The 25579-nt window shown below is 31.9% G+C and overlaps 1 protein-coding gene across 2 annotated transcripts in view; it reads right to left on the minus strand.

Annotated features, from left to right (window-relative positions):
* The window catches only part of RASA1 (RAS p21 protein activator 1), a 102781-nt gene that overhangs the window by 68339 nt on the left and 8863 nt on the right, over positions 1 to 25579 (minus strand). For both annotated transcript variants that reach the window (XM_074282137.1, XM_074282136.1), the window contains exons 2-4: positions 8330 to 8482; positions 7307 to 7442; positions 2147 to 2217 (exon numbers count right to left, since the gene is read on the minus strand). In XM_074282137.1, coding sequence (XP_074138238.1) covers positions 2147 to 2217; positions 7307 to 7442; positions 8330 to 8482 — 360 coding nt within the window. The remainder of the gene's footprint in view (positions 1 to 2146; positions 2218 to 7306; positions 7443 to 8329; positions 8483 to 25579) is intronic.

The following is a 25579-nucleotide window of genomic DNA, read 5'->3' on the forward strand; positions in this document are numbered from 1 at the left end:
GAAAGATAAGACCTATTCTCAATTTATAGAAATATCTACTAAAAGACCTGAGCATTGGAACTTAGTAACTGAATCATTTCATTTCTAATCTACTTAAGTACTTATTTTGTATGTTATCACATCCATTCCACAACGCACTAAGATCTGTGACATGATAGGCTTTGTATTAACTTAGCAAAATTAACAGCTAACATTTGCATAATACTTGGAGGATGAAAATCTAGAGCTATAAAGAACCTCAGAAGCCATCTTGCTGAAATTTTTCATTTTGTAGATAAGGGAAAGTGGGGCCCAGGAAAGTCTAGTGACTTACCCAAGGACACAAGTTTCAGAGGTGGAATATAAAATCCAAACCCTACTGTTCCATGACTTACAAAGCTCTGCAAATTTTTCGTTGCCTTTAATAGTTAAAAGCAAACTTTTATATAGTTTCTAAATTCACCAATCTCATTAGACCTCCAAGACAACCCTACAAATGATGTGAAATATTACTATTTCCATTTTAAAGATAAAAGTTGGAATCAAAGAGATTAAGTGACTTGTCAAAAAGTTGTTAAATAGAAAAGCAGAGATGCAGAACCAAATCTCCAAATTCTAAATCCAATCTTCTTTCTGCTACTATACCACAAAGGCCTTAGGACACATGGTTCTGCACATGACTAACAATTAAGCATATGCCAAACTATTTAATTCAAATGGCCACAAGACAAAGAGAAATGACATTAATATCACCCTCATTTTTAATTTGTATTTTCCCTGCCAAGGAGCTTAAAGTGTTTTGTGAAATCCCATTAATCCTTAGATTTTCTTTTATTTAATCAAGAACTTCATAGGAACATAATGCTCACTTATAATAAAGCTCAAAACTACCAAATGCCTATAAACATAAAATACTTTTTCTTCTTCTTAGCTTTTAATCTCCTACATTTGCCATAGATTTGATTCAAATTTTTTGGATATATAATCAAAATTTCTTTTACAGTGCTATCCTTATGCTTTTTTATACCCAAATTTTTTTCCTGTTTTCTATTCCTCAGGCCACTAATAATAGTGTCTTTTAGTACCATCTGTGAAAAGTTAACCTATTCTATTTTTTTGTTAAGAAAACAAAATCACTGCTGTAATTTTCCAACTATTTATAATGGACATTTTTACATATCTTGCAACAAATGTTTCTAATCCATTTTACAGACTGTTCTTAGGCACTCTCATAATGTAATAACCAAGAAAGACAACTGGTTCTCAAATAAGAGGAATTGGTTTAATGCATCCTTCTGAAGATTATATTTATATGACATTTAAGTGAGTCACTTAAACTTTTAACTAAAAAATGAGGAGATTAAAAGCCTGTGACTTCTTTAGTGATAGATCTATGATCTTAAAGGTTACCTGAATAACTACTATCATTTTTTCAATTCAGAAAATGAAATACTGACAGACTGAAAGTAATTAAAATGTTGAGAGTGAGAACTGAGGCAATTTGGTGGTAGAGAAAAACCTTGATCAAAAAACAGTCTTTTTTACTTTAACACATATTCTGTTGTGGCTTTCTTCAAATGTAGGAAACCATTTATAAGCACAATGGCTAGACTTGTGATGTCACTGGCACAGGGAACTCCTAGGTGAAGAAATTCTTCCACCAATGCAGATCAACACATTTGATAAGTTTAAAAAAATTTGTCCAGTTTTCTTAGATCTGAGAATGACTTTATATTCAACATACTACACTGCCTCTCAAAAAGTATATTTAAAAAAAAAACTAACATAGCCTTAAATTAATTGAACAACCTGAAGGAAATGACTGTCAGGCTGCAAGGTTAGGAGTAATCTTGTGGGTACATGGATCAATGTGAAATGAGGTGAATAACAAGAACTGCCCTCCCCTTATGATAAAACAACATAATAAAACTAAAGCCAGACTATTTTTCCCTTTACTATCTCAGCTCTCACAATGAATAAAGGTCAACCAAAACAGAGATTGATGAACATGGGTTCACCCTGAGACGGTATGTACTGCTTTCAATTCTAGATCACCAAAGTCTGAAGAGTTTTTCTAGCCCTAACCCAAAAAAACTATATCCTCCAGATTTCAAAGCAAGGCTCATCACACTAAATATAATTATAAGATCATATATGAAAAAGATACCTGATTTCATCTGTCTCTGGTACTTTTGTATAAGGGAGTATTGCTCGTACACGCCTTCTGTCTTCAACTGGCTGAAATGGTAAAACAAAGAATTTTTAAAAATGTATTATTGCTTTATTACCAGTCTGTCCTAGGCCCAACAGAGTACCTTTGACCACTGACCTTGGCAGTGTCAACTCTATCCGGCTCGCCTCCTCTGAGGCCTCCAAAGGTCTCTGGCCACAATTTCTTGAATAGTAGTTTAAAGTGTTACATGCACAAAAAAAAGAATCAAATCCCATTCAACTACCTTCATGCTTTTGTACAAATTAATGAGTACTTTAAATTTGTATCTTTGAAGAAAGTCAGGGATCACCCAAAGGGAAACAAAAAAACTGTTTATGATAGGCATAACATACTGAACAGGATGAAATACATTACAAATGAGAAATTATGCTGAAGGTATAAAAGATGTTATAAGAACAATATTATAACCTTAAAAAAAAATTGGCCTGCCACATCCTATATGTAAGGAATGACCAAGGGATTAATGTCTTTAAAAAGAATGTGATGCTTTGTTTTATGCCTTCCTCAAATGGGTTAAACATTATTGTATTTGATATTCTATCTTACAGGACATCTTGTTTTTAACAAATGCATAGGAGACTCCTTGCTAGAGAACCTTCATAGTATTCTTTTTTTTTTTTTACTGAATCAATTATTTTATATATAAGCAATAGGATCTTGTCTTACCTATAGATTTTAGTTAATTTGTAGCTAAAAAGAGGAAGTATGTTATAAAATAGTTCTTCCAAAATTCTGTGTGTTCCTTTCTCATTGCTTCACAAAGAATACCCTGATAAATGTTTAGATTATTTTTATAAAAATTTTGTAAAGATGAAAAAATAGGTACATGGACTAGTAGTTACTGGCATTTTTATCATCTAGGGAGAAAAGTATTATTATTATCATCATCTCTTATTTAGAGTTCACTATTCCTTCTTCCCTCCCCATCACTTATGTCTTCTCTTTCAGATACATGAAAATATTTCCTTAATGCTCCAAAACAGTGTCAACTCCAACATAAAATTCCTGTATATACTTGATTTAGTCCAGTGGCTTTCAGCTTTTCTCAAAACCCCATGACCTTTAAAAAAAGCAAAACGCCCCCCTCCAACCCCCCACACCCTAGGATTCTCATTTTCAAGTCCAGATGGTATAGACCCATAATCACTGATGGTAAAAAGAATCTATTATAAAAATTTTACAAGTTTTCTTCATTTTTTAAATCTGTTTGCTATCCTCCTATTTTCTTCTTTAACTTGAAAAGTATTTTGCTTAGCTAGGTTTCTCACCAACTTATTTTTTCTTCCACTAATTCCTATTTATTTCATAAGATGATACTGCTCATGATCTTTACCGTTCTTCTAAGGTTCTATTTTAAATTCAAATTTTAAACTAGTATTGCCCTTGGCAGTCATTTAGTTAATAAATATTTACTAAGTACCTACCCATGTGTCAGGTATTATATGTACTGAATAAAGTGGTTTCTAGATCTTCTTGTTCTGACAATTGATATAAATAAGTCAAATTTTTTTTAATAGTAAATCTCATCCTTTTTTTAGGTAATCTATAAAAGCATGAATTTAATTGCTGATACCCTCATCTGAACTCTATTCATCTGCCAACAAGGTAACATGTTACACAAACAATTGACCAAAACCAAAATATTTTCACTATAAAAGAAGAAGACAAAACTGGTACACAAGTTCTCTAAAATAAATAAAAGGAGTTGGCACAGTTAGGGTTTTTTGTAAAAGTACATCCAAAGATAGCACAGTAATATTATTTCATGTAACATTTGGTTATCCTGCCTTGTGGCAATTAATGTTTTTTTTTTGGGGGGGAGAAACTATGAAAATAACTGCAATTTGTATTCTACAGCGTGCCAGATTTGGGATCTAAGAATCTGAGTTCAAAACCTAGCTGTGACTTACAATATGTGTACCTAAGTTACAATTTCTCTAGACCTGGTCTCTAAAATGAGACAGGTAAACCAAATGATCTCTTATATTCCTTTCAGCTCTTTATCAAGAACCTTATCTATTGCAAAAAAGAGATCTGCAAAATCTGTGTTGGAAAATACATTCTTTGCTCAAAAAATGATTAAAAAAAAAAAAAAAAGATAGACTAGTCAGAAGCTTCATGCCTACAAATCTACAAATCACAAACATTTAGCTTAAGAAATCTAGTTAAATCCAATAAAGTAAAAAACCTTTATAAATGAAATTGACAAGAGGTCAACAAAAAGATGATACAAACCTATCTGCCATCATTCTTATAGTTACTTATCAGCAAGCAAAATGGAGTCACCGCATTTGGCTTCTACCACACCTGGACCTGACACTATATGAAAAAGTAGGATGATTTATATGTTTATGAGAACTGATATAATTTATGACTTCTTATTGATGTAACTGGTGTGTCTAAAGCTATTCTGTCCAAAAAAAATCCATCACCCAGAAACTAACTAGTAATAAAAGTTTTCTGAAGTTAGGTTGAATTTCTGGTCCTCAAAAACATATAAAAATCTAACAAACATTCTACCACAGGTGTACACCAAATTGTAAAAGATGGAATCAGAAAGAACATATAAAGCTAATCAAGCACATAGAGAAGAAATTAATGCTACAACTACACAATTTTAAAAATACTCAGGGATGAATTTTCAAGATAGCTCAAAAAAAGGAAGACTACCTGATCAAGCAACAAGCCTAGGCACCAGACACATTACTAGGAGATGAGGATGTAGACACATGTTTATTCTCAAGAAATTTATCATGTAATGGAAAAGATATACATCATCAACTTACCAACCTACCTGCCCTCTTCATCTCTATAAAAATATTTGTGAAAATAGTCTTTGTGCATATCAAAAATTTCCTTGGAAAACATAAGGAAATGAAAAGGCTGTAGAAAAATATACTTCTCAGTCAATTACATGACTACTAAAAAAAAAATTGGAAAAATTATACCCAAAAATACTTTCCTCAAATATGATTTCTCTTAATCAAAATCACAAGACACTGGGATACAGTACGGTACAGTGACAAATACTAGCTTTAGAGTCAGGAGACTGAGTTTTATGCTTATACTGCTATATATGAAGCAGCTAAATGGCACAGTGGATAAAGCTCTGGGCTTGAAATCAGGAAGCTCCGAGTTTAAATCTAATTGTATGACCCTTGCTAAGTCACTAAACGAGATTTGTGTCTGTTTCTTTATCTGTAAAATGAGGTGGACAAAGAATAGGAAAACAATCTAGTCAGTACCTTTGCCAAGAAACAAATAGGGTCAATAAGGAGTCAGACATGATTGAAAAATGACTTTAACAACTAATACATGTTACTTTGGGCAAGACACTTTAACTTCCTTGACCTTTCACTTGTAAAATGAAATGTTTCAACTAGGTTAACAATTCCTTCCAATTCTAAATTTATGATGCTGTAATGATAACAATCTACACTACTCAAAAGTCTACTGAATACTGATAGGAAAGAAGTTCCCCAAACATTTATTCACGAGTTTCACAAGCAATGGAAGTCTAAATAATATAATACTTTCTATAGATTCTCACTGAGTTTCTTCAAAAGCTTTAAAGTAACATTACACTAAATGTTTAAAGCCCTAAAGCCCTACAATGCACCCTTCAGTGAAATAAATCTAATTTTGTGAGAGATCTAATCATTGATGGTTTTAAAATAAATCAAGTAGATAAACAAGGAAAAAATATTAACCAAATTATGGAATGCATTTGGGTGGACAACTCTCAAACCTGTCCACCAACACACACATCCTACAAGAATTCTAGGCAGACAATAAAATGAGTCTAGGACTAAGTAGGAAGAAGAGATATAAGTTATATAATAAAGTGCTTCCAAATTGCTCATTTATGCAAAGGCCAGTTTTTAACTTCCACAATTACTGTAAAGTGGCATGGTTTCTTCTTATTACTACTATTACTATGGTTAACCACAGTAACTGCAGATTACTTAAAAGACAAAGATGTAAGACTAGTAGCAGTAGATTCTATCATGCTCAATGCCAACAATGGTTTATAAGAAAGAAGTATGTTATAAGACCTTACTTAGCATATATAAAATCATCAGAAAACTAAGTGGAGCACTTATGCACTAAGCATAAAAACCAACAGATGAAGAGTTGGTTTCTTCAAGATAGTAATAAAATAAAAAGAAAGACCCCTACAGATCTTCCTTTAGCAAATTAATAAAAGTATAGAGGAAGTAGTTACACTGAAAATATAGATCTTCCAAAATATGTTAAAAGTACTGAGAGTTGTTCTCTCTAAAATAGGGATGGGCAGAGCAAGGATTAAAGAAGAAACAAAATAAAACTAAGTATTTTTGAACTTAGAACTAGAATTTGGAGATTGGGGGGGAAAAAGGAAAAACAAAAACAAAAACAGAGATCAAATAAATATAGGAATTCCTGACTCTCTCCTTAAAGAAGATGAGGCCCAGATAAATGGAAAAGCTAATTGAAATTTTATCTAATTAGGGATTTTTTTTTAAAACCCATTTAGTGTTATACTTAAGATTATGAAATGCCTGTTAAGGTCTTTAATAAATTTGGTGCAAAATTTTACCAAGTTTTACATCCTTTTCTGTACACATAAATTCCCCCTTTTTTTTTTTGGCAATGTGGTCTAATAGAATGGGTTCTGGACTACACACTGTGATTCAAATTATAACATCAACTATCATTCAGGGCAAATCATTCTCCTTCTAAGCCTGCATATTTATCCTCAGTACAGCTGGATAGATAGATGATCACAAAAAATTCCCTTTTAATCCAAATCCTAAAATTCTACATTCAAGGTTTACATAAGAGTAATGTTTTAAATTCCCAAATTGTTAAAATATAATGAAATATTTAATTCCAGAAGCACAAAAAATATAAATTTATTTCCCAATGACTCAAAGATACTTAAAGAGTCTCAAAATGCCTTATTATAAATTTTCCATTATAAATAACGATCAGCAAGAAAAGGCTTTAAAATTATTAATTTTTTTTAAATAACAATATGAACACAAGTTGAAACCCTTATATTTATATCAACTAATCAAGTCCTGAAATTTTGCATTCTAAAGTTTTACTTGCCTCGGGAGGTGCTACTGGATATAGTAATTTTTCTCCTTTAAGCAGACAAGACACATGACTGTAATAACCGATTAGATCTGATAACGAAGAAAATCGCCTTCCACCAATGTAATAATCTCCACACATAGCAATAATCCTGTTTGTAAAGTCAAAAAAGAATCAAATATAGTATATAATATAGACAAATATATAAATTTTTAATGCAATTTTGACAACTAAACAGCAAAAGTATTTTTTATAATCAATTTTAAATGGTTTTCAAAAACATATTATGTTTATTGTTAAAAGTAATTACTCTTTTCACTACATACTAAGTTGTGGGAAGCATTAACTTTTGTTACATAAATGACATGTTGAATACCAGAGCCCTAACTGAATTAAACAATTCATTAAAATGTTTGACACTCTCTAATAGTACAACTTAATCCTTCTTTCCCTCAACCCCATTTCTTCTCATCACCCATTTGGGATTTATAATAAAAGCTACTCTCTCTCTCTCTTTTTTTTTTTTTTTTGAGAGGGATGCTAATAGTTGGGTTCTGGAAACATTTACACAAACATATGCAAATGTAAAAAAACTAATAAATTTAAAGTATATTAAATGAGGAACTATTTATATTCTTAAACATTATTTTAAGTTTTTAAATTTTAACTATGCCATTCTAATCTGAAAGATATGCATTTCAGGTATAACTATCTTCCCTTAAATTTTATCTTAACAGCGAAATCATCCACAAAATAACACAAAGTGGAATATTTGGATCTGATCATTGAAAAACTGCTTTCCTATTTCATTGGTATAACTTCTGGGAAAAACATATAAACCAAATAAGTAAGCGTGTGTGTGAGGGGTGTGTGTGCTTGCACACATATGTAATGTAAATGTAATCTATCTTTATTGAAAGTATTTTTGTTTTTTTGGTTTTTTACTCACGCTTTTAACACTTCAAGTATTCTGTGCATTTACTTATTCTGTTAATTTATTATTATCATATGATACTTTATAGAGCAGTAAGAACTTACCTAAAATGATTGACAACATTTGTTTTGCTAAGGAATGAAAGTACAAAGGATCCTGGCCTCCGATCACTCTCTCTTATTAGGTAACTGCCAGGTTTCCCAGCTTGCCGGAGGCGTTCTTCTGCTATGGTTCGATCAAGTTTTCCATGATACCATCTAGAAAATATAAAAGAATTCATGAAATTGCTATTATAGAAAGGGCAAATATGAAGATAATATTGCTATATTGAGAGGAGGGACAATGAAATTCTCACATTTTATTTCCAACTTTTCAGTAGCTAATTTTTACCAAGAACAAATTACACACAAATTTTTCTAAATTGTTTTGTCTCTTCTAAATACTAGGTTTCCACAGGCCTAGAATAGAACTTCAGGGGCTATTCACAGCCACACCTCTAATGACTGGCACAGGAATTTTGATCTGCTCTATTTCTGCCATGGGCAAATTCATTTCTCCTTAAGCAACTAGTTACTGACTGCAAACAATGGGCTAACATAAGTGCTGAGAAAGCCCTATAGTGCTTACACCCTCCAAACTCAAGAAATTCCTCAGTCTTAGATCTTAGGGCTTATACCACTACATCTCAAGGAGTTCTCCCCAAATCAGTTCATAATCCACAACCAATACGTGTTCTCTTGTTAAATCTATAATTCAGATTGATCATATATCTAAATTATTACCAAGCTTTCCGATCATCCTAACTCTTGAATAATATATACTTCAAAATGTGACAAATATTTACCAAAATGACAGTCTATGTTGAATAGGAAAATGAGAAAAAAACATTATTAGATAACCTCCAATTTATTATGGAAAGAATTGGCCATGAAAAAAATTTAAAGCTTCTATTACCTTTGTAAACTATGCATGACCAAAGACCCGAGGATTGGGAAAAAAAAGGCTCATAACTATGGCCAGACTATATCTACACAACTACTTTTGACTAGCATATCTAAATTCTAAAACCCCCAGGTCAAGAAAATATAAGTAACAAGGAAAAAAATTCAAAAACAGCAGTATCACAATTAGAATCTTGGCGGGGAGGGGGGGTTAAACATAATCCTGAATGGAAAAAAAAAAAAATTAACAAATACCCAACTTTCAGGATTTTGTTGCAAAACAACCTGAAATTAATAGAAAATTTCACATAAAATCCAGGAGAACTAAGATATAAACCATATGTTTAAGACTATCATTATAATTGTGTGGTTTGAAAGAAAGACTAGGGTAGAGCGAAGTATAATATAATAATTCTAAAAAGCAAAATCGTCTAGGAAAAGGTAAAAAGGGTAATCATGTTATATGATTGAGTTATAAGAAGAAAAACTGAAGGACAATGGGAGAAGGCGGCTGGTAGTTCTGGAAACCTCTCACTGGGAATGAAGTTAGCCAATAATTTACACTTACACACACGGGTATAAAAGGCTTCAAAATTAATAAAGAAATATGGGGAAGTATAGAAGTAAATTAACAGAATCAGAATAAAGAGGAAGGGAACAGGGGAAAGAAATCCTTGAGGGGGATGGGTAAGTTAAGTAATAGCAGGGCAAGTTAGCAAGTAGAAATAAAGCAGAAGAGTCAAGAGGAATAGAAAAACAAGAGATACACACAAACATAATAATGATCAGCAGTAGTATTTATTAGAAAAAAAAGCAAAGGTAGTAATCATTGATCTCAAAGTTAAAGCTAAAACAATTTAATCAAAAGAAAAACAAGGAAACTACACTATGTCTGCCATATTCAATATTGTTTTATATTATTTAAAATAATTAGACAGTATATAAGGATGGAATATTACTATGGTGTAGGAAATGCTAAGTTGGTGGATTTAGAAAAATATGGACTTGGACTTAAAAAGAATGAAGTTAGCCATCTTCAGAGAAACAAAGGGCAAAAAGAACAATATGCCCTACACAGATGCAAATGAAACTATCTTCATATAAGTGTATGATAATAGAATTCTGTATATAGTGTACACACACACACACACACACTTAAATATATATCTATATGCAAATGCATCAGTCCTTAATTATAGCCTCTTGGGGAATGGGGATGGAGAGGAAAAAAGAATAAAGTAAAAAGTATACAACAGATAATGAAAGAAAACCTACAAGAAAGCAAAGGATGGGTACAATATTTATTAATTAGGCTTTCTTGAAACAGAAATTTATTGTTTCATATTTTCAATCCTCTTATGTTCTCTTGTGCATAGGACAATTTTTTTCTATTTTGTATTTAAAGTTTTAAATGAATTGATTAAAAAAGAAATATTTCATCAATATGAAATTTTAAAAATTAAATAAAATTAATATATCACTATTGATTAGAAAAATGCAAATTAAAACTACTGTGAGGTACCACTTCACACCCATCAGATTGACTTAAATAACAGAATTATTGGGAGAGCTGTAAACTGATCTAATCATTTGGGAAAGCAATCTGGAACTATACCTAAAGGTTCTGATTCAGCAATATCACTACTAGATCAAAATTCCAAAGTAATCATAAAAAAGGGAAAAAAAGACAGGTACAAAAAATGTTTATATAGCAGTTCTTTTTGTGGTGGCAAAGAAGGGGAAACTGAGGGAATGTCAATTAATTGGGGAATGGTTGAACAAGTTGTGTTACATGATGATAATGAAATATTATCATTTTATATGAAATGATAAATGATGGATTTCAGAAAAATCTAAACTCACATGAACAGAACCAGAACATATATAACAGCAATATTGTGCTATGATTAATTTTGATAAAACTTAGCTCTTCTTAGCAATATAATCATCCAAGACAATTCCAAAGGATATTTATGATAGAAAATGCTATCTTCATCCAGAAAAAGAACTAATCTGAATGTAGATCAAAGCATATTTTCACTTTTTTTTTCTTTCTCATGGTTTTCCCTGTTGTTCTTAGCCTTCTTTCACAATGTGATTAATATAGAAATATTTGCCATGATTATACATGTAATAAGCCATATCAGATGCTTGCTATCTTGGGGAGGAAGGAAGGAAGATACAGAGGGAAAAGGAGGGAGAAAAATTTGGACCCTCAAATCTTACAAAGTTGAATATTGAAATGTAACTGGAAAAAAATTAAGTAATTTAAAGTAGGAAAAAATAAAAGTTAAAAAAGTAAAGAAAACTGGAAGTAAAGGATATAAAAGGGCAAAGAATGCATATAAGAACAAAAGGCATAAAGAAAACTATATAAGGAGTGCCAAATGTAGAGAAAAGCAAACATACAACTTGATGATTGTATAGAAGTTTCTATGTCATTAGCACTTTAAGTGAAATGCAAACATTACTAAAACTTATTAGGTATTTTACCTTGAGCTGATCAGTGAAGTTGGCATTTATTAAAAACATAAGCACCAGGAACTTTGATAAACATTAGGAGTTTGAACATGAAGAGGAAAAACAGTCCCTACTAACAACTTATAAACAACTATGTACAAATAAAATATATTCAGAATAAATTAAGAAGTCTCAGAGAGAAAGCATTAATAATATTAAAGAGAAGTAGAAAAGCATTCTTATAAAGGAGTCCAGAAAGTAAAATGAATGTCCCAGGGATGAAGTTCAGCTAGTGAAAATAGTCAGGAAATAAAGCGGTCACATGCAAGAAACAAAGGCGGCAAAGATTGATTTGCAATAGTGCCCAGGAGTGTAATTAGTCTGGAAAAGTAAGGAGGAGACAAGTTAAAAAAAAAAAAAAAAAAAAAAAAAAAAAAAAAAAAACCTTCTGGAAACCAACCAAAGGATTTTAGATTTGATCCTGGAGGCAATAGTGAATAGGATCAAATCAGTGTTTTAGAAAAAAAATTTGACAACTGAATGGAGGATGTATTGAAGCAGGGAGAGACTGAGAGCAGGGGAGCCCAAACAGCAAGGACCAGGAGGAGAGGAAGGGGATAGTCAAAACATTATTAGAGAACTGACAAAACTTTAGGATTGGATTAGATGGGGTAGGGTGAGAAGTAAAGATTTGAGGATTACACCTAGATTGAAAACCTAGTGACTCAGAATGATGTGGTAGGCTCAAAAAGGATAAGGAAATTAGGAAGAAAAGAACATTCAATTTTTTGACATATTAAAATATCTACAAAGCATTCAGTTCATCAAATAAGAAACATTTTTTTTAAAGTAACTTTGGTATCAGATAGGTAGCACACTAGATAGAACACCAGCCTTGTTGTCTGGAGAGACTTAGTTCTAATTTGGCCTCAGACACTTAGCATCTGTGGCCCTGGACCAGTCACTTAATCCAGATGACTTTCCCCAAAAGTAACTTTTGTAAGTTTAAGGGAAATCTAGGATAGATAAATCAAGTTCATCCCCCAAAAGTTTTAAGTTTTGTCACAAATATCTCAAGTCGCTGTGAACTATAGCAAGGTAAAATGAATGATAAAAGGCAGATTTGAAAGGGGACACCATTTGATAGTTTACTGTAATGAAATTCCACTGATCTCATAAGTCAAGTAAAAATTCTTATGTATTATATATCACTATTTCCTTATTCCCCTGCCCCCACAAAAATAAGATTTATTCACAGAATTTTCCTAATTTTCATGCACAAAGACAAAAAAAAAAAAAAAGGGCAAAAATGCATAAAATGCTACATTTGCAACCTCAAAAACCTAATTCAAATCCTACCCAGATTATTAACTAGCTGTGTGACCATAAGTAAATCATATCTTTTGGACTTCGATTTCCTCACCTGTAAAATGAGCAGGGAAGGAGAGATTAAGAAGTTTACTGTGTACTGAATGCTTGCAGCTATTGTTTTAAATTTAGGATTTTAATTATTTAAATCAAGAAGCCTATAATGTCTAGAGATCACAGCTTCTTACACCTTTTTCACTAATACCCCTTTTCACTAGAATTTTTTTACATGATTCTGAATATATATGTAAAAATAGGTATACAAATAAAACTTTTTCTGATAAATCCCAGTTTTATGACCCCTATATTCAGTTACGTAACCCTATATGGGTTTCCTGACCCAGAGTTTAAGAAACTTTGGCCCAGATAATGTTTAAAGTTCTTTAAAATTCCAAAATTTCTATGATGTACATAAGTATAAAAATAATATTACTAATTAAATTACTTCACTGTGAGAATGACACAAATGATCCTAAAAATTTATTAAAACAAAGAGCTGATGATCTAAATATCACATAAAACAGAAAGATGGAAAATCTCATTTAAAAGTTGTTTGTATTATTAATGAGCATAGGAATAAATAAGTTTTTCTTAAAATGATCATTAGCATTTATCTAAAACTATCAGCAAGCATCATATATGACAGAGATAAACTAGAAGCATTCCCAAGAACAGGGTTAAATAAGGTTGCTCACTATCACCATTACTATTCAATAGTGTATTAAAAATGTTAATGTTAGCAGTAAGAAGAGAAAAAGAAATTAAAGGAATTAGAGTAAGGAAAAAAACAAAATTATCACTCTTGGCAGATGATATGATGGCATACTTAGAGAATCTAAATCAACCTTATAGAATCAACTAAAAAACTACTAGAAACAATTAACTTTAGCAAAGTTGCAGGATACAAAATAAATCCACAAATCACCAACATTTCTATACATTACCAACAAAGTCCAACAACAAGAGACACAAAGATAAATTTCATTTAACATAATTGTAAATAATATAAAATATTTGGGAGTCTACCTGCCAAGACAAAGCCGGGAACTATAAGAACGTAATTACAAAATACTTTCCATACAAAAACAACTATATCTAAACAATTGGAAGAATATCAAATTCTCATGCATAAACCAAGGTGACATTAATAAAAATATCAATTCTACCCTATTCTATTCTATTCAGTGCTATATCAATTAAACTGCCAAAAAATTACTTTACAGAACTAGAAAAAAAAATAATAAAATTCATCTGAAAGAACAAAGAGTCAAGTATGTCAAGGGAATTAATGAAAAAAAAAATGCAAATGAAGATAACCTAACAGTACCAGAACTAAAATGATTATTATAAAGCAGCCATCATCAAAACTATTTGGTAATGGCTAAGAAATGATAATAGATCAGTGGAATAGGTTAGGCTCACAAAGCACAATAATCAATGACTAGTAATCTAGTATTTGATAAATACAAAACAGCAGTTTTTAGGACAAAAACTCACTGACAAAAATTTCTGGGAAAATTGGAAACTAATATGGCAGAAGCTAGGCAATGACCACACCTAAGACCATATACCAAGATAAAGTTGAAATGAGTTCATTTTTAGACATAAAGAATATTATAAGCAAATTAGAAGAATATAGAATAGTTTATCTCTCAGATCCGTGGAGAAGGAAGGAATTTGTGACCAAAGAATAATTGGAACTCATAAATGAACACCAAATAGATAATTTTGATTATAATACATTAAAAAGGGTTTGTACAAAAGAAACTAATGTAGACAAGATTAAAATAAAAGCAATAAATTGGGAAAATGTTTTTACATAAAGGCCTCATTTCTAAAATAGAGAATTGACTCAAATTTAAAAGAATTCAAGCCATTTCCCAATTGATAAATAGTCAAAGGATATGAAGATACAATTTTCAGATGAAGAAATTAAAACCATGAAAAGGTGCTCTAAATCACTATTGATCAGAGCAATGCAAATTAAGATAACTCTGAGATACCACTATATACCTCTCAGATTGGCTAAGATGACAGTTGGAGGGGATGTGGGAAATCTAGGACACTAGTACATTGTTGGTAGAATTGTGAACAGATCCAACCAATCTGGAGAGCAAATTGGAACTATGCTCAAAAAGTTATCAAACTGTACATATCTTTTCATCCAGCAGGGTTTCTACTGAGTTTATATCCCAAAGAGATCTTAAAGGAGGGAAAGGGACCCACATGTGCAAAAATTTTTGTGGTAGTCCTTTTTATAGTGGCAAGAAACTGAAAACTGAATGGATGCTCATCAGTTGGAGAATGGCTGAATAAGTTATGGTATATGAATGTTATGGTATATTATTGTTCTATAAGAAACGACCAGCAGGATGACTTACAGGAACTTAAGCTAAGTGAAATGAGCAGAACTCAGGAGATCATTATACACGGCCACAATAAGATTATATGATGATCAATTCTGATTGACTTGATTCTTTCCAACAATGAGAGGATTCAGATCAGTTCCAATGAGCTTGTGATGAAGAGAGCCATCTATACCCAAGACTGTGGGAACTGATTGTGGATCACAATACAACATTTTCACTCTTTTTGTTGTTTGCTATAATGTTCTTGGGTTCAGTTTTCTTGGGGTCTCTGCAGTAGCCTTCATTTCAGTTCACTAATCACCACAAGAACAGCGAGGGGTTAAAGTCCAAAAGAAATCCTTTATTGTCTTCTTCGAAGTCCTATCTCCTTCATTTGAGGCTCGGCTAGTTTTCTGGAGGCCTTCCGGAGTCTTGGTTTTAGTGAAGAAGCAAAGGAGGAGAGCCTGCCACCAAGGTGGTGTGAGATGAAGTGAATAAACATCTTTGAGTCCAAAGGTTTGGCCTCCAGCCACTACAAAGGTGGATGATAGATTGACTCTGTTTCAGCCTTAGCTGGCTATTATAGACTCTATTACCATAGGTGTGAATCTTGTGGAACTATATTAAGGATTAAGTTTATGTACTGAACTAGAGAACTATTAAGTCAATTCCACTGACAACACCTTGTAAGAATCCTTGTTTCAGAGTTCTGGCCACCCATAACAGTTTGCTTGCATTTTGTTTTCTTTCTCATTTTTTTCTTTTTGATCTGATTTTTCTTGTGTAACAAAATAATTGTACATATATATATATACACACACACACACACACACACACATACATACACATACACACATATATATATACACACACACATATATATGTTAATGTTAAACATGTTAAAATGTTATATCATATATATATGTGTGTGTGTACACACACACACACACACACACACACACACACACACACACACTTACTGGATTACCTGCCATCTAGGGGAGAGGGGAGAGTAAAGGAAGGGAAAATTTAGATCACAAGGTTTTGCAAGGGTCAATGTTGAAAAATTATCCATGCATATGTTTTGAAGAAAAAAAAAAGCTTTAATTAAAAAAGAAAAAAATGTACAATAGTAAGGCAGAAACTAGGTACTGACCAATACCTAACACCCTAAATACCAAGATAAGATAGAAATGGTTTCATGAGTTAGATAATAAAGGGTAATACTATAAGCAAATTAGAACAAGGTATAGATTACCTCTCAAATATGTAGAGAAGAAAGAAATGTATTGGCCAAAGAACAATGAGAGAACATTATGAAATGCAAAATGGGTATTTTTGATTATATTAAATTAAAAAGACAGTGCAGCCAAGATTAGAAGGGAAGTGGAAAATTAGGAAAAAAATTTTACACCCAAGGGTTTTGATAAAAGGTCTCATTTCTAAAATATATAGAGACTCACATTTATAAGAAAACAAGCCATTATCCAATTGATAAATGACCAAAGGATATGAACAATTTTCAGATGAATTGGAGAATGGCTGAATAAATTATGGTATATGAATGCTACGGGATATTATTGTTCTGTAATAAACAACCAGAATGATGATCTCAGAGAGGCTTGGAGAGACCTACATGAACTGATGCAAAGAGAAATGAGCAGAACCAGGAGATCATTATACACCACAACAAGACTATATGATGATCAATTCTAACAGATGTGGCTCTCTTCCACATTGAGATGATTCTGACCAGTTCCAATTGTGCACTGATGAAGAAATCATCTACACTCAGAGAGAGAACCATGGGAACAGGGGGTGGAATACAGTATAGCATTCTCACTCTGTTATTATTTGCTTGCACTTTTGTTTCTTTTTTCTCAGTTTTTCTTTTTCTTCCTACTTGATCTGATTTTTCTTGCACAACCAGATGGCTGTGTGAATATGTATAAATGTATTTCGGAATATTTGGCACTGCCTGCCAGGTGGAGGAGAGGATGGGGAGAAGAAAGGGAAGATTTGCGGCAGGGATAGTTATGCAGGGGTCAATGTTGGAAAAATTACCCATGCATATGCTTTGTGAATAAAAAGCTTTAATAATTAAAAAAAAAAAAGTTAAATTCTGCTTAATATTATTAGTTAATGGTATTTCAAATGCAAAGATATCAAAGAATAGTGACAATATTTCTGGTTATTCAACATGATATAATTTCAAATAACTTGACCAAGAAAAATATTGATAGGTCACAGTATTTATATCAGGGTGCAATCTTAAAGAGTTTTACAATGATCCTCTATTGTTATTTTTTTTAAAAAATCACTATTCATTAGTAATCTAATTCTACCAAGCAAAGAAGTCATTCTCAGTTCTCAAAAGTCATAAATGTCTCAAGAGATGTGCCAATTATAAAGTAGTGCTATTTCCCCAATAATGTATTTCAGTTAATTTGGTGGCTCTCTTAGTTAACACTACAGAATTAATTTCCAAATCCCCTTGGAAGTAAAGACTCTTCCATGAAAAGAAAACAAGTGGATCTGAACTATCTTAGAGGATATCATTCCAGGTTTATCTCACATTATTTTCCCTTCACTCCAGTCAACATATAATTTGATAACTTTAATTCCTTAATATTCTTCCTCAGCTTTGCAACTTTGTTCATACTATGCTATCCCTATTCTTGGAATCCCTTTGACCTCATATAACTTCCCCAATGCCACTTTAGCAACTTTAAGACAGATATCATGTCAACCCAAATGAAAAACTGCTTTTTCTTTTTTACAAACCCTGAAACATCTACAGAATTTACATACCTGAAACAGAAACATCTTACTTCCTCTACAATTATCCTTTTTCCCTTTGTGGTACAAGAACCAAAATAAACTCCTCTCTTCTCTTAATTCCAACAACAGTTATCTATAAACATTAATTGGCATTTAAAATAGGCCACCTCATGTTACTTTTATTATTTTATGCTTGTGCCTTGTCTTGTCAACTAAAGTACTATAAGCTCTTTGAGAGATGAGATTGTAGGGAACATGTCTTTTTTTTTTTTTTTTTGCATCTTTATTCCCGTGAACATAATAAATAATCAAATATTTGTTGACAATGACAGAAGATTATCCTGAGAAGAAAATGATAAGCACTTGGGGTTTGTCAATGAAGTACTAAGTACTTCCAACTCCAACAATTTCTTATTCACTGATAATATGCATATTTCCACTTTCAAGTAGGAAAGTGAACTCACATTTCCAGTTGATATAGAAATACTTTCAGAAAAATTTGAAGTGTTTATATTTCAACAAAGTGTTACTTTTAACATTAAAAAACCCTAAGCAACTATGAAGTGTGTGCACAGCCTTAATAAATGTGCACAAACTGACCTTAGCTTCTGAAGTCATATTAAATATTATATTTAATAACTACTCTCAGCAATACAATGATCCAAGACAATTCTGAATGACTTATGAAAAGTGCTGTCCATACCCAGAAAAGGAACTTTTTGTGACTGAATGCAGTTTGAACCCTACTTTTTAAAAACTATTTTTCTTTAAGGTTTTTTGTCTTGTTTTCTTTCACAATATGAACATTATGAAAATGTTTTGTATGACTATAATATTATCTATACTGAATTGCTTGTATTTTCAATGGAGAAGAAAAAAGGGAAAGAATCTAGAACTCAAAAGTTTTAAAAATGAAAGCTAAAACAATGTTTTTTACATATAAATGGGGAAAAATAAAATACTAAATAAAAAATTTTAAATGTCTTTTAAAAAGTATGTGGCATCATTTTCTTAATTATTGCTCTTTAAGCAGTCTTTACTAGCAGAAAAACTAGAGCAGAAAGAATTTAAGGACATAGGTTTGGAAGCCGGATTTTCCACTTATCTACCTTTATCTTTAGGAAATTAACTTTTTTTAGGTTCCAGTTAGTGCTAAGAGTAAGATTTAGATTACATTTTCTTAAGCCTTTTCCAACTCTGCAATGCTAAAGTTTTGCTATTTTAATTAGAGTTCCCATCTTCTACAAACATGTAAGTCATTTACATTTGTTTTTTAATCCCCTAGACTAGTTCCTTTTTCATTGGGCAACATCTTACAAATCACACTACTTTAAAAAAAAAAAAAAATTTAAGGGCAATACATGATGTCCTTTTTTCCCCTTCTTTTTTATAAAGATGCATCATAAAAATAAAAGACAAAAACTTTGAAATCCAAGCAAAAAGAAAAATTATGGTCTCTAAGCTTTACAAGGACCAAATCTACAGTCTTAAGATCATGCACTTTAGAAATCATTTCATCAAAACTCCTTATGGATTTAAAGTTAAGTTTTCAGTGTACTTTTCATTTCAAATTTGCTAAGACCTTACCTTGGTTCAAGTCTATGCTGTTCCATTTACTAGCTGTTTTACATTAGGTTAGAAAAGGTGAAGTGATTTGCCACAATTTCCTTATCTATAAAACAAAGATAGTATTTGCACTACCTATCAAATTTAGCTGTTAAGTTCAATGTAATAATATATATGAAGTGCTTTGCAAAACATTCATTACATGCTAAATAAATATCAGCTAATGAAGCATTTATCTAATATGCCTAAAGGTTACAACACTTTGTAATGGTCTCTAAAATAATGATATTCAATATGATATTAGAATGAGATCCATCAAGAGTTCAGTCTTACAATCTTAGAGGTATTTCTATGATTTCTGATATTTAATTTGCATTTAAGAGCACACCAGAATAATTTGTCTTTAATTATCTGAAAAAGAAAAAATACTTAAAACCCTTGCTACATTTAGCATTATCATAGTTATCAGTCTCTTCTCAATACCAAAAATTCATGCACATTAGGTCAAGTCTTGTTGAATTGTTACTATATTGCTGATGATTTGTCACATATACTCAAAGTCTATTTTCATGTAGAAAAAGAGCAAGCAAAATACCAAGAGTATTATTACATAAAGTTATCCTAATGCTTAAAAATAAAATATATTATGCAGCAGAAGAAAACATTTTTCTTCATCATTTTTCTAAATATGGAAAATAATTTAAAATTATATAACCTAGGATTTAAGAAAGAATTGGGAGATTACCTTATTTTTTACCTATGGGGGGAAAAAAAAATTAGGCCAACAGAAAACTTAAATGAAGTTACCCAAGATCACACAAGTACACAAATAGCACCATCTGGATTAAAATCCAGCTCTTCAGACCCAGAACAATAAATTTGGAATAAATTCCAATAAATTTGGAAGAGAGAAAGGAGGGAGAGGGAAAAGGAAATAAAGAGAAGAGAGAAGACTGCCATCTGTGTACCTAGGTTGAAGAATACTACATATATTTTTCCTCAAGCTTGGTTGTATGGTTTAATTTTGTAACTTTGTTATCAAGTTTTTAAGTTTAAGGTATGTTGTCTTTAATGTAAGTACTCCCTTCACTGATAAGAGTGATAATTACACATTTTCTTCTCACTATACATATATTTTATAAGTTGGAAAGGACAAGACCTCAGAAATCATTTAATCAACTACACTTGAAAAGAAAGTCCACTAAAACATACTAAATCTACAGTCATTTTCTAGTCCTATCATTGAGGACTTAACAATGAGAGGAAATTCATAACTCTCCAAAGAAGCTCATTCCAGTCACTGACAGGTTCTACTTATGAAATAATTCATTCTCCTGGTATGAAGTTTAAAAGTACTTCTTAGCAACATACATTTAAAGATGTTGATTTTGTTTTCTGGAGCAGTATTGTCTCTTTGACCCTCTCTGTCTTCTCCCAAACACACAAATTCATAGTGATTATGTTTATTTATATACTATATGTGTGCATGTGCAGTGGGAAGGAAATGTGCCAGAGTCAAAAAAATGTTTTTAAAAAAAATTACTTTCTCTTAGTCCCTTATCCTTCTTGACCTCACATTTTGTTTGTTGTCACAAAATGTTTTTTGTACACGTTGAGCTCTATGCTCTGTAATCATTTCAAATTCAGAATGTCCAAAACTGAGCTCATTATCTTTCTCTCTAAATCCACACCTATTTTAAGGGAGAATATTATTGCCACAACCAGGCTCTTCAAGTCTTATACATGACTCACTTTCATATACCATTTGTTGAAAGTTTCTACTTCTCTCCTCCCTTCTCATCTCACATTACTCATTTTCCCTTTCTTTCATTGTAGTCTTAGATGAAAAACATGGACCTTTTTTTCTTTGGGAGTCTATCCAATTATCTCATTCTACTTATTTCTTAGGACACCACAGTCCATATCCTATGCTTATGTCTTTTCACTACTATTCCCCTGTTCCTAAAAAAACTATTTCCTAATTTTATCCTGTTTCCCTGGCTTTTTTTTTTCCAGAACTCAAGTCCTACCTCTGAAGAGGGTCTTTCCTAATTGTCTAGTTACTCCTACTTTCCCCCCCTTAAATAACCTTCCATCTATTCTATATGTAGCCTATCTATGTAGTCTGATCTATGTAGTCTGATCATTTATTTGTCAAATAGATGTTTCTTGGTGATACATAGTAAGGACTTAACAAATGCTTGTTACCTAATACACACACACAAACACACACAAATGAAAAAAATCACAATTATATGAGGAAAGACTGAGAAAAAGCATCCATTTCTGGGGAAAAAATTAAAAATATAGGAATAAATGGATTTTTCCTTAAAATGCTTAATAGTTTCTATCTAAAAGAAAATTACATATAATGAAGAAAAATGAGATACCTTTACAAGCAGATCAAGGGTAAAGTAAAAGATCATTACCACCATTATTATTTTTTTAAGTTTTAGAAATGCTAGTTACAAAAAAAAAAAACAAAACAAAAAAAAAACCTTAAAGAAGGCAAGGCAGAACAAGATTATTGATTTTTTCAAGTAATATAGTTTAATTAAAAAAAATGTAGTGATTTAATTACAAATTTAACTGAATCATTTCAACAAAGTAGGTTTGAATGGAAAGAAACTCACATAAATCATCAACCTTTCTGTACACAACAATACTCAGCAGGAAGAGATAGAATGAGAAATTCTATTCAAAATAAATACAGCATTTTGGGGGAATAAAAAAAAAAACCCACACCCACCATATTAGCAAAAATACTAAAAAAGAAAAATTTAAATTAATAGAAGAGTTTTGGGGAAAATTAGATTCACTAATATATTATAAATGGAGTGCTGAATTGATCCAATCAATCTGGAAAATAATTTAGAACTATACCTTCCAAAAACCATTAACAATGTCCAATCTTTGAATATGCCTCTGCTGGGCATGTATTCCAAAGAAAGAAAGAATGGAGGAAAGAACCTTTGTGTACAAAAACATTGAAAACAGCCTTTTTTGTCTTAAGTAACAAATTAAATACTTGTCCATTAGTTAGAGAATAGCTGTACAAATTATGAAATAGAAATATAATGAAGTAAAAATGCCGTAAGAAATGATCAAAGGGATGGAGTCAATAACCTAGGAAGAATTGAATGAACTAATGCAGAGTGAGTCAAAGAAAATCAGGAGAACAATTTATAAGATAACTACAACATTAGTAAAATAATTTTTGAAAGACTTAAGAACCCAACACAATGACTTCCTCCTGATAATAATTATGAAATGGAATACTATTTTCTTAGTGTTCCTATTAAAAATTTTAAAACTCCAGCTCAATTTCATCAATGGTTTAACATTTCCTAATATTTTGTTAACTAATTTTACTAAAGTCGCTCATTTCTTTTCTTTTAATTAAATCAAATTCACAAGACTGAATATGATTCAACTTATCATGAATCATATTCAAAAATAAATTCTCCAAGTTCCAACCATGTATAATTGTATAATAAGCACCCTACCTGAACCTCTAAAACTAGATTTCATAGCCCACCCCCACAAAAACCAAGATAAACCTGTATTCTCCCTCCTAAAATTTTAGATTTCTACTGGTCACCACCTTCCTTCACCTATCAATGCATGGGGTTCAATGACTGAAGTTCAAAATTAAGTTCTAATCTTTTTCCCCCTTTCACATTCAACATCCAAATTAGTTACTATATCATATTATCTGACTTCTAACAAAGTCTTCAGAATTTATCTCCTTTCTATTCCTATTTTCAGGTTCCGGTTACCTCAGATCCTGTACTATTGTTAATGCTACAGTTTTTCCAGAAATTTTCCTAGACCAGCGCTCTAATTACATATTCCTCTATTGAAAAATCTTCAATGGCTTACTTAAGAGTAGGAAAAGCAGTTTAGTAGAGAGAGCTGAGAAGCTCAAACCTTCATGTTCAAAGGCATTAAATCTGCCCTGCCACTGCCATGCTATGACCCCTTCTTTTGGTGGAACCGGTTTCCTCATCTTTAAAATGATGATAATCCTGTCTTATCAACCTCATGGGGCTATCAGGCTCAAATGAGATAATGTAAAGCAGAAATAATAATAACGATTACAGCTGACATTAAATGCAAGCATGGTTCTCTACAATTTCAATCTGATCTCCTGCTCCTCTCTGCATCCTGTACATCCCCAGTGTAAATGAACTCCCTCTTCATGTACTCTGAAGATACCTGTGCTGGCACACCTTCATGTTTTTGCATGTTCTATATATGCTTTCCTCAAAGCAGGGACTAAATTTTACTCTTCTTCCTATCATTGATATCAAGAATAACCCTTCCCAAAGGATTTTGTCCTCAAAATAGGTTTTTCTTTTAAAAAATTTTAAATGTACAACCTTAGGTCAAGTCTTGGTCAGCTCTCTCCTTGATAATTTCAGCATCTTCTTTACTAAACTGACTCTAATGACCACTCTTCTCCCATCACTTCTTTACTTCTTCACCAATTACTTTTTATCACCAAATAACTCAATTCAATAAGCATCTGGAAATGGGACTAAAGTGGATCCTGGAGATGTTGGTCAGCCCTTTATCTTAGAAAATTTAGTCTGGTAGCTGAATAGAGGACAAATTGGACTGGAAGGAGACTTGAGACAGAGAGACTAGACTATTGAAATATCAGGTAATACATGTACTGATGCTGAGTGAAATGAGCAGAACCAGGAGATCATTATACACCTCAACAATGATACTGCATGAAGATGTATTCTGATTAAAGTGGATATCTTCCACAAAGAGATCTAATTCAGTTCCAGTTGATCAATGATGGACAGAATCAGCTACACCCAGAGAAGGAACACTGGGAATTGAGTGTAAACTGTTTGCACTATTGTCTTTCTACCCAGGTTACTTTTACCTTCTGAATCCAATTCTTACTGTGCAACAAGAAATTCGGTTTTGTACACATATATTGTGGATATACTGTAACACATTTAACATGTATGGGATTGCCTGTCATCTGGGGAGGGGATAGAGGGAGGGAGGGGAAAATTCAGAAAAGTGAGTACAAGGGATGTTGTAAAAATATTACCCATGCATATGTACTGTCAAAAAATTATAATTATAAAATTAATTTTAAAAATAATAAAAAGAAAAAGAAAAAGAAAGTTCATTAGGAAAAAAAAAAAAAGAAATACCAAGTAAAAGGCAATAAGGACTTGAATAAAGAGTGATAGCTGTTTGAGTAGATAAAAAGATGGGAAAGTGAATATAAGTCTGAGTGGCTAGGGGGGTGGTACCCTCAAAAACATGGGGAATGGTATAGTTACTTGGTGAAATAGATAAGAGCACTGGCCCAGAAGTTAAAAGAACCTGAGTTCAAATTTGACCTCAGACACTTAACACTTCCTACCTGTCCCTGGACAAGTCACTTAATCCCAATTGCCTCACCAAAAAGAAATTTAAATTGGGAGAGGGAGTTTCAGAAAACTATGTATGCAGAAATATTTTCCTAAAAAATTTTTATCATAATTTCAAATATGTCTTTCCACAGAAACTTAATACTTCACATTTAGGAGCCTTGATATTAACTAGAAGTATTCAGCCTTGGTTAAAGGAATGACTAGGTGTGTTTCTTCCCTAATTCTAAAAAAGGTTTATCAATCTGTCATTTTATCCAAGTTTGAACACTCGTTAAAAACCCATAACCACACAATTAACTTCCCTTTCAATGAGAATATCAAAACCAATTAATCTTATGAGCTTCTTATAAGACTGCTCTATGAAATTACATCCTTTCCCAGAAAACTGACACTTCAGTACTTATAGGGCAAATGTCTTATCATTTGAAAGTCAGAGAAAGCTATGTGGAGGAAGATATAAAGTCAAAAGAGTGAATAAGCAGGTT

This window comes from Sminthopsis crassicaudata, chromosome 1, assembly GCF_048593235.1.
Source record: "Sminthopsis crassicaudata isolate SCR6 chromosome 1, ASM4859323v1, whole genome shotgun sequence".
Lineage (NCBI taxonomy): Eukaryota > Metazoa > Chordata > Mammalia > Dasyuromorphia > Dasyuridae > Sminthopsis > Sminthopsis crassicaudata.